The sequence below is a fragment of the Solanum dulcamara genome, chromosome 12 (assembly GCF_947179165.1).
Source record: "Solanum dulcamara chromosome 12, daSolDulc1.2, whole genome shotgun sequence".
Taxonomy (NCBI): Eukaryota; Viridiplantae; Streptophyta; class Magnoliopsida; order Solanales; family Solanaceae; genus Solanum; species Solanum dulcamara.
Genome location: NC_077248.1, coordinates 6,201,374 through 6,217,684, shown reverse-complemented (window position 1 = coordinate 6,217,684; position 16,311 = coordinate 6,201,374). Strand labels below are relative to the sequence as shown.

The following is a 16,311-nucleotide window of genomic DNA, read 5'->3' as shown; positions in this document are numbered from 1 at the left end:
TCTGCATATATATTTTCTTACAAATAAAGTTGAGCCTTTGTGTGATTTGTTGCTGGTTTTTGAGTTCACTGAAATTATTGAAGTTTGAGGTACCACTACTTCTTTAATAGTTTATCCGTTTTAACTTGGGAGGAAATAATCTATAACCTCGGGTACAATGAGTGAATTAAATTCCTTAAGGACACACAGTGAATTCTATGGACTCGGATACTGTTTTTTATTTTCATCTTTATTATTTCTGATTTGCTAACTTTGATACTAGCGTAACAAATTCCACTAAACATACTGTAAGATGACTCGATTAATACACCTTCTGTATTTTACATTCACACTTGCGCGATCTGTTGATTGACTCGATTAATACACCTCCTGTATTTTACATTCACACTTGCGCGATCGGTTGACACTACAAAAAACACGGCTATTAGCCACGCGTAAAACCGTGGCTACATGTTAACCAAACCGTGGCTACCATAACTTTGCCACGGTTGTCAGCATGCCTATAACGGGCGTCGCCAGTAAATTAGCCGCAGTTTTATCGTCCGTGGTAACATTTATTTAGCCACGGTCTTGTGTGTGTATTAGCCACGGTTCAGTTGTAGGTAAAGTTAATTGCCAGAAAATAAATTTTATTTTTAAAAATTAATTAGCGACGATTTAAAATTTTAAGTAGCCACGGTTAACCTAATAAAATGCAGGACATTAATCGTAGCCACGGTTGAACCGTGGCAAAATGTGTAGTTTTTTTTAAACAAAGTAGCAGTTAATTCCCTACAATAACCTGATACTATACACTAACAAATCCACAAATCCTTACTTTAATTGTCTACTCATCTTATATATATTACTAACAAAATATAAGTTTCATTAATAGCACAAGTACTGCTAGTGTAATCAAAATGCAAAAAGGTTTAAGCAACACCATATATATATATATAAACTATGAAGAATCTAAGTTCAAAGTAGGCAATTCACTACCAAATTTAGCTTGTAAAAATCTATGAAGAGTTGCCAAGTGATTCTCATTTTGCGCAAGCCGTTTCTTGGTCTCCTCAAGATTTTCCTTGGTCTCTTCATATCCGATCAGCTTCTCTTCCAAGGTTTCTACATGTTTCTCTAGGTCTTCAACACGTTGATGAGATATGTTACTGGAACTACCGACGTTAGCATGACTAATTGAATGTCTAGGCATCCCAAAAGCTGTTGAAGGACAAACATTACCACCTATACCACGCACACGACCAGAATGTTCAACTCCAAACACTTTTCCAATGACGTCATTAGGATGAGCCAATATCTTCAACGGAACACCTAAAGTAGCAGCACGTTCTTGATCTTCAGGTAGATGCTCCGATATTATATCCTACAAAAAAAATAAAAGACATGATACTAAGTAGTTGCAATATTTGATCCATCCAACACCCTGCAACAACATTAAAGAGTCAGCAGCTGATCATGAAGCTGCAAACATTCATCTGAACTGCAGCAACATACAGAGCTACAAACATTCATCTGAACTGCAGCAACATACAGAGCTGCAACATGTTGTATTCAATGCAAGCTGCAACATTCTTGGAGTTCAAATCAACTAGAGTGCAGATACATAGAGTTCAAATCAAATAGAGTGCAGATACATAGAACTTTAGCTCAACCAAGTCAGAATTCAACACTTCCTGAACTTATAGAGAAACAAGAATTGCTATAGGCACTTCAATACAAAATTCAAGTGCAGTGTTACAACCAAGACATAAGAAAAAAGGAATAGGATGATCTCTATAGCTAGTAACATAAATCATAAATCATTAATATGGCAAAGACCGGAGAAACAGTTAATTCAAAAACATGCTGAATTGCCTATCGCTTTTCACTAAAACTAATCATTCTTTCATGATTCAGTTATAGCTACATGAATCAAATGAGCCAAACAAAATCTTTAACCAGGTCATCATCTTTTTTCCCTATACATTCAGCTATGTTTATGTCTCAGCTTAACAGATAAATAATTATGATTAACTCAATTGGCTAGCAGATCTAACATACTGCAGCACCAACACTGACCATAAAAACCATTAGATATTCTAAAAAGGCAGATGCAATGTCACAATGAGACTGTTAAAAGAAATTTCCAGGTGGTCATTGGCAAATACCCACGTAGTTCAGTTATTTCCACAAAGATCAACAAACCATGTGTAGGATAAAGTTACATAACTTAAGAAGATAAATAAAGTATATTTAAAACAGAATAAAAAGATGTCATTTCTAGACCAAGACTGTCACAAAAAGTAGATAAGTATTTAAATCTTACCGCTAAAATCTTTCCCTCTTCATTAACATAATTGCCATTCTTTTTCAGTAAAGTTGACAAAACAACTTCACTTCGGCACACGGGCCTTCCCAATTTTTGCTCCTATCATTAATCAAGTATAGATAAAAATAATTAACAAGCAACACATTTTATTTTGTATAATAAAGTTGCTCTCAAATAAGAATGGAATTAACACGCAAGCAAAACAAAGAACTACAAGAGTTCTGCTTGTCCCTCTGTTTGTCCCTCTTTAAAGAACTAATAAGTCGATATTTATACAAAATCTTCTAGGAAGAGTTGTCTCAAAAAAGAACACCCTACAAGAGAAAACAACACTCTTCTTCTTTTACGTTACTGCAATAGGATGAAAAACATAGCAAGATACATATAAAAAAGAAGAAAGCTTAAAGATAAACAAAATGAAGGGTAAAGCTGTAAAGTTATAATTCAAATGCATCTCATATTTTCATTTTCATGGCATTAGCATACTTATGGAGTTTTTCATATACTCCTTATCTACATAAGTTAACAAAATTTAAGAATTACAGCTCCATATCAGACTTTGTGAATTTTCTTATCAAAAATAAATTTTTATTCAGAAAATGTTAAAAATTGTTGTTCCACTCTGAGGCTGCAGCTAATTTAGTCTATTCGAAAAGTACTTGTGTTTCAAAGAGATAATATAACATATAATCTTGACACTTCAAAAATTAGGAAGTTCTTGATTTATTTTAAGGCGATATATTGCCGACATGGCTAGTAGATGACGGATTGAGTGAAGATGAACAATTGAAAGCACCAAAAGGAACATTATTTTGTATAATAGAGTTGCTCTCAAATAAACTTCAAGGTAAAGAAACTTACCATTTGACGACCTCTCCTTGCATTGCTTTTACTACCACCGGCATGTGAAACTTTAAGTTTTTTTCTATTTCTCGCATTTTGTGCACTTTGTGTCTGCGATAATCAAACATTCGTCCAAATATATAAACTCAAAGTAGCAATGTCTATACATTAAAGTAGCGACATAGAAATTTGTGAAGCATTACAGTTCTTTAAAAGTCTTTAAGGCAATAAATTTTGGCCAAAAATGTAGAAGTAGTGATTGTTTTGAGTTTCAGGGTGAAGGATGATGAAATAAACTAAAGAGCCAATTACAGACAGCCTAAGGATGGACGAAGGGGGTATTGGTATGAAGAAATATCACTGGGCATCATGGGAGACCCTCAGCTATCCTGTGGAGGCAGAGGTGCAAGCAGCAGCTATTGGCCTCAATTGGTGTCTCCAACATGGATATAATAGAGTGATATTGGAAGTTGACTCAGAACTATTGACTAAGTGGCTGAAACAAGACCTCAAACCACCTTGGAGCATTCACAGATATGTTACAAAGCTACAATCTTTGGTCCAACAATTGGAACTCTTTCAGTGCAAACATATCTTCAGAGAAGCAAACCATCCTGCAGATACCTTATCAAAATGCAGCCACAGGTTCAATGATACACAACACTTCTACAACCTCCAGCAGCTACCACAGGAAACAAAGGGCTACATCAAGATGGACAAGCTAGGAATGGCAAGTTTCAGAAGGAAAACTCTAAAAAAGATCAAACTATCTTCTTGACTGAACTATTTCTCAAATGTGTAATAGACTATCTATTTGTAATTTGTTTTACTCTTTATTCCACCTAGTTATCACCTATTGTAAGGGGAGAGTCTCCCTTGTTTATTACTTCAGTAGAAATAATAACACAATGCTAGAAGTAAAAGATAGAGTAGGAGTGCCCTCTTGTGTGGAAGCCTTGTGCAGGTATTCTACACATCTGCACCCTCCAAGAACAAGAACTTCCACCTATCACAACACTCAAGAGCATACAGCAACAACAACCCAGACCAGCAACACAACATCACACACATGGATCCACACTCAACATCCATCAAAAAGGAAGCTTAAGTTCCAATTCTGTTTACTGTTGGGTGTCTCATTGTTCAGGTATCATGCAACTTTGAGACATGTGGTGGTGTTGCAGCAGCTGAGCCTGGAATTCATGCAACACCTACCATCTACATACATGCAACAACTCCACAGCAGCACATGGAGCAACTATAGTACATCAACAGCAGGTGGAGGCTCATTCAACTCTAGGAGTTCCCTTCTTGTTGGTTTTAATTTTGCAGGAACAATGTTTAAGGACCAACAACCCACCATAGACCTGCATCAACTCAACAACATCAATTGCAAAAGCTCCATTACATCAGCAGAAGTGACTGCCACTAATCATCATCAGCAGCAACCTAACAGCAACAACAGAAGCCAGAGGCAACCACCAACACTCAACAAATACATCATGCAACACCAAAAGAACTCCAAATTGGGCAAGATTACAGCAAATACACCTCCTGTAGAGCCCAAGAAGTTTCAACTCAAATGGATAAGTAGAGACGTTAGTCGAGCGACCTTGAAAAAGTTGGCCGACTTAAGTCTCATGATGGAGCAAGTCTCAATTTGGAACTTCCAACTTGTGGAAAAGTCCTCCAAAAGTTGCAGGACAACAGAAAATACAGTAATTGCAAAGCCCAAGAAGTTTCAACTCCAACGAACAATCGAAGACGTTAGTCGAGTGACCTTGAAAAAGTTAGCCGATTTAAGGTTTGTGCATGTTTGTTTTTGGTCTTGCTGGCTTGGTTCTATGCATTTGCAGATAGCTGGAGGTACACTAAAGCATGTAACACTTGGAGACATGTTCACAAGCCACAACACACAACAACTCCAACAACATGCAGCATACAAGGAGAAACTATATGCCCACAATGGACATTCAGAACTACAGCACAGTTTTTGTTGTGCAGAAGTCTTGGAGGTACTTTTCCTCTGGTTCTTTTACTTGTGCAGGTACAATACACAATTGAAATCTCCAAGAACAAGGTCTCCAGCATACAACAACTCACTAGAACATAAAGCAACATCAACACATACCTGCAACAGATGGGCTACAGCAGTAGCAACATCAGTACTATATTTTTGTTCCCTGTTGTGTGTCTCTTTGTGCAGGTACAACTGCTTCAAGACTAGTAAGAACATGAGGAGCTACAGTCTCAACAATTGGTCCATCCACAGTAACTATACCTTAACCACAACAACTTGGGGATTTCCATTTCTGTTTGTGCCTATTGGTTTTTTGTTTGGTTGGCTTGGTTTTATGCATTTACAGGTAGCTGGAGATACATTAAATCAAGTAACATTTGTGGATACAAGACACAATACACAACACCTCCAATAATATGCAGCACCCAAAGAGATTGCAGACTTGCAGGAATCAGCAGAATTACAACTCTTAATGGCTCTCTATTGCAGGATACCTCCTACAATGCATGCAAGTAATAAAGAAACCAGCTAGAGCTCCATTACAAACTGTCTTCTGCTGGCTACTACAATCACAGCAACACTGGAGTACAACAACCTGGAAGCCCTCAAGATCATGCACACTGCAACTGCAAGATGCTACTTACTTGCTGAGATGCAATCTAGGGACACAAAATGCAGCCAATACATTCCTAAGACCTTTACTTAGGCGAATACAATCTAAATAATGTTGTATTATAGAAAGGAATGTAGTAAACCAAAATAATGCAGTAAAATAATACCAAATCTATAGCAAAATTGAAGAGAAAGAGAGAATAAAATTATGAAGATCAATTACCTTCATCTTGTCCTCTTTATAGTGATGAACAAAAGCAGTCCAATCATTAGAATCCACGCTTGCAGGACGATTAGCAAGTATGTCTTCCTTACTTTTGTTAGGATAGAAGCGCTCACATCTTAACTTATATTTATAGGCCCCCCATCTTTCGCATAGAGAATGCATCACCCATTTAATTCCAACTGCATAATCAAACTCAAAATTCTCCTTCAAACATTTTTATATTTATAATTCAATATCTAATGAAAAAAGATACATTAATTAAAGTAACTTGAAAGAATGTATTACCTCAATAATCTGCCACTGAAGGCGTGTTTTTGCCTCTGGCATTCTATCCCATCTCTCAACTGATATGGGGCAAAATATCAACTTTTGAGAAAGTTTGCCAAGAAATCTTACGAGCAAATTTGAACCATTATCACTTCCTTGTCCATCTCCATTGAGTTCCACCATTATTTTTTTATTTTTTTCCAAGTTCCAAACTCGATCTGGTTGTATCTTTTGAGTAGTAACTTCTCCGGTCAAAGTATCTATTATTGTAACAAGCAAACAACATTAATCAGTTGATTTGTTAATAATAAAACTTGAAAAGTTTGAAGAAGAAAAATATGGTCTCTTATAGATCTGCTAATTTGACAATAAATGTTACGTTTATTGCCAATAAATAAATAATACCAAAATAAGATAGAGATTAAAAAATAATAATCAACTCTAATATGAAATTACTTCTAACCTTTAACCTTGACAACTAAGGGCTCCTCTTTCTCTTTGATGTTGGCTTCATTAGAGCTTGAAGAATAATTTAAGTTGTTATCACTAAGTGCAGGAGTTATTATGTTCTCATTTTCAAGTTGATTTTCTTGTTGATCCTCATTAAATTGTTGTTGCATATCTTGAAAAATTATGCTAATGTTGTCAGCTTGTTGTCCTCGTAAGCTTGCCAACAGTTCTTTTACCGACTTCTTATGTTTTTGCTTCATATGGAACTTATCCTGTAGAGATTACTTTAAAGAAACAAGCTTAAAGTAAAAATCAGCACCTATTATGCACACATACCAGAAAAAAGCTTTTTCATGATCACAAGACTGTAAAATTTCTTAAAATGTAAGTTTTTATTCCAAGTCACTAGCAAGCAAGACAGGAAATCATCCATGCAATAGATTATGCAAAATATCTATCATATGAGTAGATAAATATACTAAAGATACAAAACACACACAATTAATTAAAACAAGGCAAGTAGACTAGAATCTTAGTGCAATTCTTCAATTTCATAACAAGGGAATTGAACTAATCTCGCATTCCTTCACCATTTCATTCACTCCCATCATCATCATCTCCATCACTATCACCATCATCATCATCTCTATTATTGTCACTTTCATAATCATCATTACTGGAATCGTCTTGTTCTTGTTCATCACGAATATCTCGGACTAATGATAAGTCTTCAATATTTTCCAAATGTTGCTCACGAAAAGGTATGTCCTCCATTGATGGCTCCTCTAAATCTACAAAATCCACATCTCCCATATCATATATGTCTCTCGGCTTCATATGACAAACACAACACCAATCTTCTTCAATTGGATCATCAACATAGTACACCATTCTAGCATCAGTTGCAAGTATAAATGGTTCATCTATTTCTTTTGCACCTGTGTGTATCAAACGGGAAAAGTTTTTCACTTGTAATTCCAAATTCATCTATCTTGATTCCCTTGTTAAGTGTAATTGTGACACCCCGGAAAATTTTTCGCAAATAATCAAACATTTCTTCACGTGTGGGTAGACTCGGGCCGGAGGACTTGTAATTCTACATGTGAGTTAGGATTAATTCCTAAGTATTTGAAGTTGTTAGATGTGTTTAGGGGTCATAAGGGATCTCTAACACCAAGTCGAGTCCAAAGAACTCCAATCGATTAAGTTTTCGGATGAGTTAGTATAAGGGTCAACTTTAAACGACCATATCTCCTAGGATATAAAGAACTGGGTGGACCACGACCTACCAAATTAAATGTCTTTGAGTCTTCTTTCCAACGCCACCAAGATTGCAATTTTTGGAGTTCGGAGTCAAAAGTTATGGCCATTTTACTACGGACTAGTACTGCAGGAATATTCAGGCCTGGGCGAAATTCAGGCTTGGCGCTCCAGTGGCGCCCCACGCCACTATAGCGCCAGAAAATAGCCTCAGTAGTTTGGGGCTTGGCGCGATGCGCCACTATTAGGTGTGCAGGGTTTTAAGCCTATTTTGGCTTGGTGCTGCAGTGGCGCAACGCGCCACTATAGCGCCAGCAAGACTTTTGCCCAAATTTCCAGATTTTTGGAAGAGGGGCAACTTGGACTTTTTCCAAATTATATATACACCATCCTTGAGCATTTTGGACCATTATTTTCAGTTCTTCTCTCTCTCTAAAAAGCCCTAAATATTTTCCCTCTCTTCTTCTTCTTCTTCTCCAAATCCATCTCCAACAAAGGGTGCCTTCAAGAGTTTCAAGGATTCAAGTCTTCCATTGAAGACCTAACATCAAGTTCCTTCAAAGTCTTCAAACAAGGTATGTAAGGCTAACCTAAAATATGGATTTAGTTCTTCCATATGCCCATAAATGTGTTGAATAAGAGTTGTGAAAGAGTTGAACCTTCTAAGAAGTTTTTTTTGAAAGTTTTCCTAAACTATAGAATGTTTTTTTGATACTATTGGTTGATTGATGTTTTCAATGATTTGAGTTACTAAATAGTTATCTTTCATATTATTGATTATAAATGTATCTTTGTATATAGATGTTGACGATATTATTGAGTTGAGTTTTGTTGAGAGTATGGATTCATGTTTCATTCACATGAACCCAAGATGAGATTTCTTTGGTCATAATTTGTCTTGAGTTGAGGTGGATGGTTTTGTGTATATATGTATTGATTGGAATGAAAAGGATGAATTAGATAGTTAAGAATGTCCCTTTGTTTCTATAATTTGAACATAGGACTAAAATGAAGATTTGCGGAGTAGATGTTTGATAATGATGTGATGATAATAGTTGATAATGATGTGATGATAATATTTGATGGTGACGTGAATGACGATGTTTTGATGATGGTGTGAGTGATGATGTGAATAGTGATTATTTAATATGCGTAGAATGATTGATGAAGAGGTATGTTGATGAGGATGTTGTGTGATGAAGTGGATTGGAGTCTAATGTGATTTTGTGGTATATGATGTGCATAATTTGAGTTGATCGGACGTCTTAGGAATATTTTGAAAATAAATAATCTTTTGAGGAGGAGCTTTAAATAAATTAATTGTGAACCTTTTTGCATAAACTACTTATACACTATTTTGAGTCTAAAGAATTATTAGTTTTATCTTTGATTTAGAAAAGAGTTTAAGTATGAGTTGAGTATGAGGAGCCTTTAAATGAGTTGAATATTTTTACATTAAAGTATCTATTTTGAGTTTGAGTTGAGGAGTTGAAATTATATTTTTATGTACATAATATTTTCTGCAATCATTGAGTTGAGATTGTATAAATTTTTAAAGAGAAGAGTTTGATGATTTGAGAGGAGTCGATTTGAAAGAAGGTCCAATTAGACTCGTCATTATGAGTTAATTGAGTTGAAATGAGAACAGAGTTGATGAGGTGGTAATGTTCCACATAAAACTAGTCGTGAGGGCTTGTTTGAGATGATTGGAGGAGTTTTATGAGCATGGAGTCATGGGAGGAGTATTGAGCACCGAATTGGGCAAGAGTATAGTCCATACTCGAACCCAATACCTGTGTTGCCAAACGTAGGAGGGATTGAACCGTTAAAGTCGGATGCTTCCCCGAGAGATTTTGTCCTGACATTATAGGACCTGGTTGGATTGGATCCATGAGTGTTCGTCGTTCATGCCCTGGCAAGGTATGAACGGGCGTGGCAACGACGTCGTTTCGTTGTACCTTCACTGGCTCATAAGTGTTGGTTGTCGGTTAAGAGAAACTCCCATATAGGTCTTGATAGTACTCTGAGTCAGTTGAGTTGAGTGAGTTGCTCTATGCTTATGAGTTAGTCATGTCTAAATTATTTCTTGTTAGACTTAGGACACTTGAGTGAGTTGTTACATATTTATTGAGTTGAGTCCTTTGAGTTGAATTATAAAGCGTTGCATAATTTAATTTGCATATTTACTGAGTTGAGTCCTTTGAGCTGATTGTTGAGTTGAATGCTGAGTAGATTGTATATGGTCGAATTAAAATAGATAAATTGTGATTGGATTGAATAGAATGGTATGTGACTAGATTGGATTTGATTATTGAGTTGATTATTGAGTTGAGTGTATATAATCGGAGTGTACATGATTGAAAGGGATCGAATTGTAAATGATTTGATTGAACTGTATCGTGTATGATTGGATTGGACTATATGGTATATGATTGGTCTTTGTCTAAAAATGTATTATTACTTTAGACTTATGACGCCTTGTTGAGTCTCTCTCATCTTTTTGAATTGAGATATGTGGACCGATGTTATTCTTCCTTGAGGTATGTTTCATTCTGCCATTTTACATTCCAGTACATTCCACGTACTGACGTCCATTTGGACCTGCATCGTTTTATGATGCAGAGACAGGTTTAAGAGATCGTCAATAGGAGCATCATTGGGGATCTATTCGCACTCAGCGTATTGGTGAGTCCTCCCCTACATTCGGAGGACACCTTCTGTGTATTCTTGCATCGAGTTAGCCCTTTTCATTTTGATTTGAGGTAGCCATGAACATGTCATTGACACCAATTAGATAGTAGTGATAGAGGCTTCATAGACTAGATAGTGATGAGTCGATTGAGTATTTTTATCCTTGAGTTATTCTTGTCAAACTACTTTTAAATGACAAATATTTTAGTTGATCTGTCGGCCCATGGCCTTTATTCTTTGAGTTGGATGGGTGATTTGAGTTGCCCGCTAATTTATTCTTTATTTTTAAACTTTCCGCTGAATGAATGAATGAACGGATGTGTGATCAGGCTATGTGGTTTGCTTGGGAGCCAGAAATAGTTTTTGAGTGCCGGTTACATCTAGGGTACCCTCCCGGGGCGTGACAGTAGTGTCTACCCAAAGACATTTGAATAACACAACCTTTAACTTGCCATAATAATTTAACTCTATGATGTCAATCAATTTACCATAGTACATGTCATCACTTGATTGTTCAATAGATTCTCTACCATTTGAAAATCTTTTAGTAACAGCAGACATAACAACACCACTATTTTGTGTTTTCAATCCTTGCTCCTTCCACATAGTACGAAACTTAAATCCATGAATGTTATACTCCTTGAATCTCCTCACAATATTATTTGGTCCATTTGCAAGCAATTCGATTTCTGGCGTAATCTCCACACCATTCTGACTTGCAACCTTTGTTATAAATATATATTAGGACAGATATATATAAATTATAAGATTGTGAGTTTAAAAGGGAATGAAATATTTGAGATCTTACATATTTCTTAAACCACTCGTGAAAATGTTTGTGCACATATTCTTCCACAAATTTTGAGGAGTTTCTTTTGCCACGATGCATCCTAGTGACTTCAATTCTAAATTTTCTGAATGTAATTATAAATCATATATCAAGATATATATATATATTAAAATTAAAAAAATGAATAATATGAAAGATCATATAACTTACTCTCGAAATACATCAACTAATTCACAATTAGTTAATACATATCAGTGAGCTTGTATGATTTCCAAGGAAGATATGAATTGAGTCTTAATAGCCCCAATAGGCTTGCCCAATGCAGGAAACAAATTTGACAAGATAGCAGATTCACTACTAGCATTAATTTCACTTTCATCATCATTACGCCTTGGTCGATTAAACCTTGTTTCAATATCACCATCCTCAAAATATCTAGAACAATTAGTAAGGTTTTCCTCTGTAAGGCAACCTTCAGCTATACAACCTTCTGCAGCGGAATTGTTACGAACATAAGATTTAAAATGACCCATTCCCCTAACAAAATATTAAAACAAATCGTAAGATTAAAAAAAATTAAAAATACATAGACTTACTAAGCAAAGAATATACCTTTCTACAGGGTACATCCAATGACCTTGTACAGGATCAGCAAGAATTGCTTCCTCTCTAATGTGAATGACCAGGTGAAACATAATAGTGAAGAAAGATGGAGGGAATATTGCTTCCATATTAGCATGATTTAACCAAATTCGTCGCTGGAGATCCTCTACATGCTTAACATCCAAAACCTTGCTTGATATTTCTCTAAAGTAGTTACATAACTCAATCAACACTGAAGTAACTTCTTTAGGAAGAGATCTTCTACAGGCAATTGGCAAAATATGCTCTATCAAAATGTGGGAATCGTGACTCTTTAAATTAGAGATCTTGCGTTTCTTAAGATCAACACATCTTGAAATGTTTGATGCGTAATTATCCGGAAACACCACATTGTTTAAAACTTTTAGAAAGATATCCTTCTTATCTTTTTTCATGTTAAAGCATGATGGAGGAAACTTAGAAGAATTAGGATATGGATGAAGTTTTTCTCTAATTCCTATCACTTGCAAGTCTTTACGAGCTTGCAAATTGTCTTTTGATTTTTTTTTGTCACCAAGTATTGTAAACAATACATTGTCACAAACATTCTTCTCTATATGCATCATGTCAAGGCAATGACGAATAAGATGGTTCTTCCAATAAGGTAAATACCAGAAGATACTCTTCTTCTTCCATTGTTTTGGGCCAGCCTTACTTGTACTATCATCACGAGGCCTCTTTCGACTCTCCTCAATTTGTCTTAACAAGGTTAATCCTGATGGTGGGATAGGTGCAGGTCTATGCTCCTCAAAACCATTAAAAGACTTCTTATTGTACCTATATTTGTGATCATGTGGCAAAAAACGATGATGTCCCATAAAGCAATTTTTTCTACCAAACTTTAGCCTTATAGAATCTGTATCATAATTACATGATGGATAAGCAAGTAATGTATGTGTATTCCACCCAGACAAGTTATCAAGACCTGGAAAATCACTTATGGTCCACATCAATGTAGCACGCAATTGGAACATTTCCTTAGTTGAGGAATCATAAGCATTTACACCATTCCATAATTGTTTTAACTCAGCAATTAGAGGTTGCAAGTAAACGTCAATGCTATTTCCAGGCATTTTAGGACCAGGAATTATCATCGACATGACAAGAAAAGTTTGCTTCATAAAACACCATGGAGGATAATTATAAATATATAACATCACAGGCCAAATGCTAACACTGGAACTTAGATTTCCAAATGGATTGAAACCATCCGTAGCTAAAGCAAGTCGCACATTACGAGTCTCTGAAGCAAAGTCTGGATAGAATGAATCAAAATGTTTCCACGCTTTTCCATCTCTAGGATGTCGTAATAACCCATCTGGATTAGCTTTTGTAGCATGACACTTCAACAGTTCTGCAGTTTTAGAGCACATGTATAGCCTTTTCAGTCTAGGTATAAGTGGGAAGTACCGCAACACTTTTGCTGGCTTTCGCTTCTTTCTATGTTGGTCATCAATTACAACATTTGCACCAACACCATTTTCATTTAATATATACCTGGAAGTATTACAGACCTTGCATTTATCTTTATTCTCATCCCCTGATGATCCCCAATATAGCATACAATGGTTCGGACATCCATCAATCTTATTGTAGCTCAAACCTAATTTCTTAATTATCTTTTTTGACTCATAAAATGATGATGGTAGTTTCGCTTGGGGAAAAGCATCTTTTAAAAGGTCAAGAATCATTGAAAATGATTTATCTGTTGCACCACATAAGACCTTAATATGATAAAAATGAACAATGAATGACAATTTACTATATTTTCTACAACCATCATAAAGTTCTTGATTCCCATCCTCCAACAACTTCTTAATTTCCTCTCTCTCTTCTTGACTCTTACCTTCATCACCTTTAGGATTGTCATTATTTAGTAGATTTGATGGACTAAAATCTTGAAATTCATTATTATCAAATACACCAAAAACATCATTCAACATATCATGCATAGGATAGTGTCTAGCCGGCTCATTATGTACTCGGGGTAATGATTCTACATTCGATTGAGCACGATTTTCGCCATGCATATGCCAACAAGTATACTTTTCTGGAAACCCCCTTTGAAGTAGATGACTAAACACTTCAGCTCTATTGCGCATAATAGAAAATCCACATAAAATACAAGGACATAAAATTTTTCCATTAATAGATGCATTTGAAAAGGCAAATTCCAAAAATTGAACAACACCATCCGAGAATTCTTTCGATCTAATTGGACTCTCAATCCAACTCTTGTCAATCATGTTGGACTAAAGCTGTTGAAGATATGAACAAATAAAAAATTAGGACTAAGTTTTTTATAAACTTAAGTGGAAAAATTTTCAGTGAATTTAATCGTATACTTACTTCTCCCCTCCAATTAAACCATTCAAATTTTTTAATTACAAGCATATCATAAAAATAACTAATAAAAAAAATCTTTATATTAGATGTTATGGCTTTTTATTACTCTATTTCTTTCCTTTCCTGCATTATTGTTTTAGCAATTTTGCCTATGAATGCCCAAATTGTGACATCTTCATGTACAACAACAATGCAGACTAGTTTTACTCCTTCTGGAATAGAGGCTCCAAATTGTGCCAAACACTTACTAAGTGTAAGTAAATATACTTGTGGATGACGTGACACAATAACTAATTAAAAGAGAACATGTGTGGTATGTAGATGCAAACTAATAATTTTAATATCATAAACTTTATCGTTGCTCACTCTAATCAGTGCACAAATTAAATTAATAATAATGATTAAAAAAAAGTAGATAAACCAGAAATCATGATTACCATGAGGCCAAAAGATATTAGCAAAAGTTTCAACACTTTGAGGATTAAGCAAATCAGGAATACACAAACTCTCATACAAGTGGCAATTGTGGTATCATCCCCATGTAGCCATGTAATGGTATTTCTGAGAAATTTTTCAATTTGGTCTCCAAAGGAAATTCAAATAAACACTAGCCATATATAGACTCACAAAATGGAATAAAGTTAGAAGTATAAATTCAAGTAGTGAAAATGGACACTTCAGGTGCCTTTAGCAGGAATGGATTAAAGTTAGAAGTATAAATTCACACCATTCATAAAATTGAGTACTAATACTTCAGAGTGGATCAATGAAAGACCACAACTTTGTAGCAATTGTCACATGAAAGTAAATAAGAATGGAATTAACACGCAAGCAAAACAAAGAACTACAAGAGTTCTGCTTTTGAGTCTTTCCTAGTACAGCAGAAGTAGAAAAAAGCATTTCAAATCGAGAAGTTAGTTCATGATGTGTAGATTGTCCGACACACAACACATTTGAAGACAACATAAGAAAGTTCAATACCAATAATATGGATTCTTCTTCTACAGAGTGTACATAAGCTAAACTTGGCTCACTTATCATGGACGATTATTAGTAATTATCTTTTAGGTGATGTGATAGTATAAAAGTCCCAATATAAAAATATTTTATTCTTAAATACTTTGAGTACTAGAAGAGCCATCACACATGCACCAGCATAAAGGCTTGTAAAGAAATATTTCTCAACAATATGCCTCTCCTAGCAGTATATATTAAAGCCATTGGTGACTGGGGAGTGGCATCAACATAATCTGTAGTAACAAGTAGTGAAAATGAACCCTTCAAGTGCCTTTAGTAGAAGAGTGAAATCAGAAATTCAACCACAGCAATCAGGACTAGGAATGGATTAAAGTTAGAAGTATAAATTCACACCATTCATAAAATTGAGTACTAATACTTCAGAGTGGATCAATAAAAGGCCACAACTTTGTAGCAATTGTCACATGAAAGTAAATAAGAATGAAATTAAAACGCAAGCAAAAAAAGAACTTTTGAGCAGTTCTTAGTACAGCAGAAGCAGAAAAAAGTATTTCAAACCATAAAATTTCTATTCTACGATTACAAGTCATGTGAAAATAGAAAGTAGTGTTTGTTGGCCAATAGAAGTTTGAAGGTTTCAAAAGACCATTAGCCCCGACAGGTTACTATTATCTTTAGATTTTTGTACTGACTTTGTCATCACTTAATTTATCTATGATTCAAGCAAAACTCACAATGTTCTTTGGTACTTCTCTTCATTTCAGACTCAATATTGTAAGATTGATTGATTTGTTGGATAAGAGTGCGATCACTTGGGAAGAGTTTACTTCCGAGGTCAAGGGTTTACATTCCAACAGATTAGGAGCTCCTTACTCTAG

The 16,311-nt window shown here is 35.3% G+C and overlaps 1 protein-coding gene across 1 annotated transcript; it reads right to left on the bottom strand.

The window, feature by feature from the left end:
- Positions 1 to 7,320: 7,320 nt before the first annotated feature.
- On the bottom strand, positions 7,321 to 14,355 carry LOC129876921 (uncharacterized). The gene is made up of 4 exons (XM_055952396.1): positions 12,080 to 14,355; positions 11,770 to 12,004; positions 11,166 to 11,400; positions 7,321 to 7,664 (listed from the first exon to the last, which is right to left on the bottom strand). The coding sequence occupies exons 1-4, from the start codon at positions 14,353 to 14,355 to the stop codon at positions 7,321 to 7,323; spliced, it is 3,090 nt and encodes a 1,029-aa protein (XP_055808371.1).
- Positions 14,356 to 16,311: the final 1,956 nt, after the last annotated feature.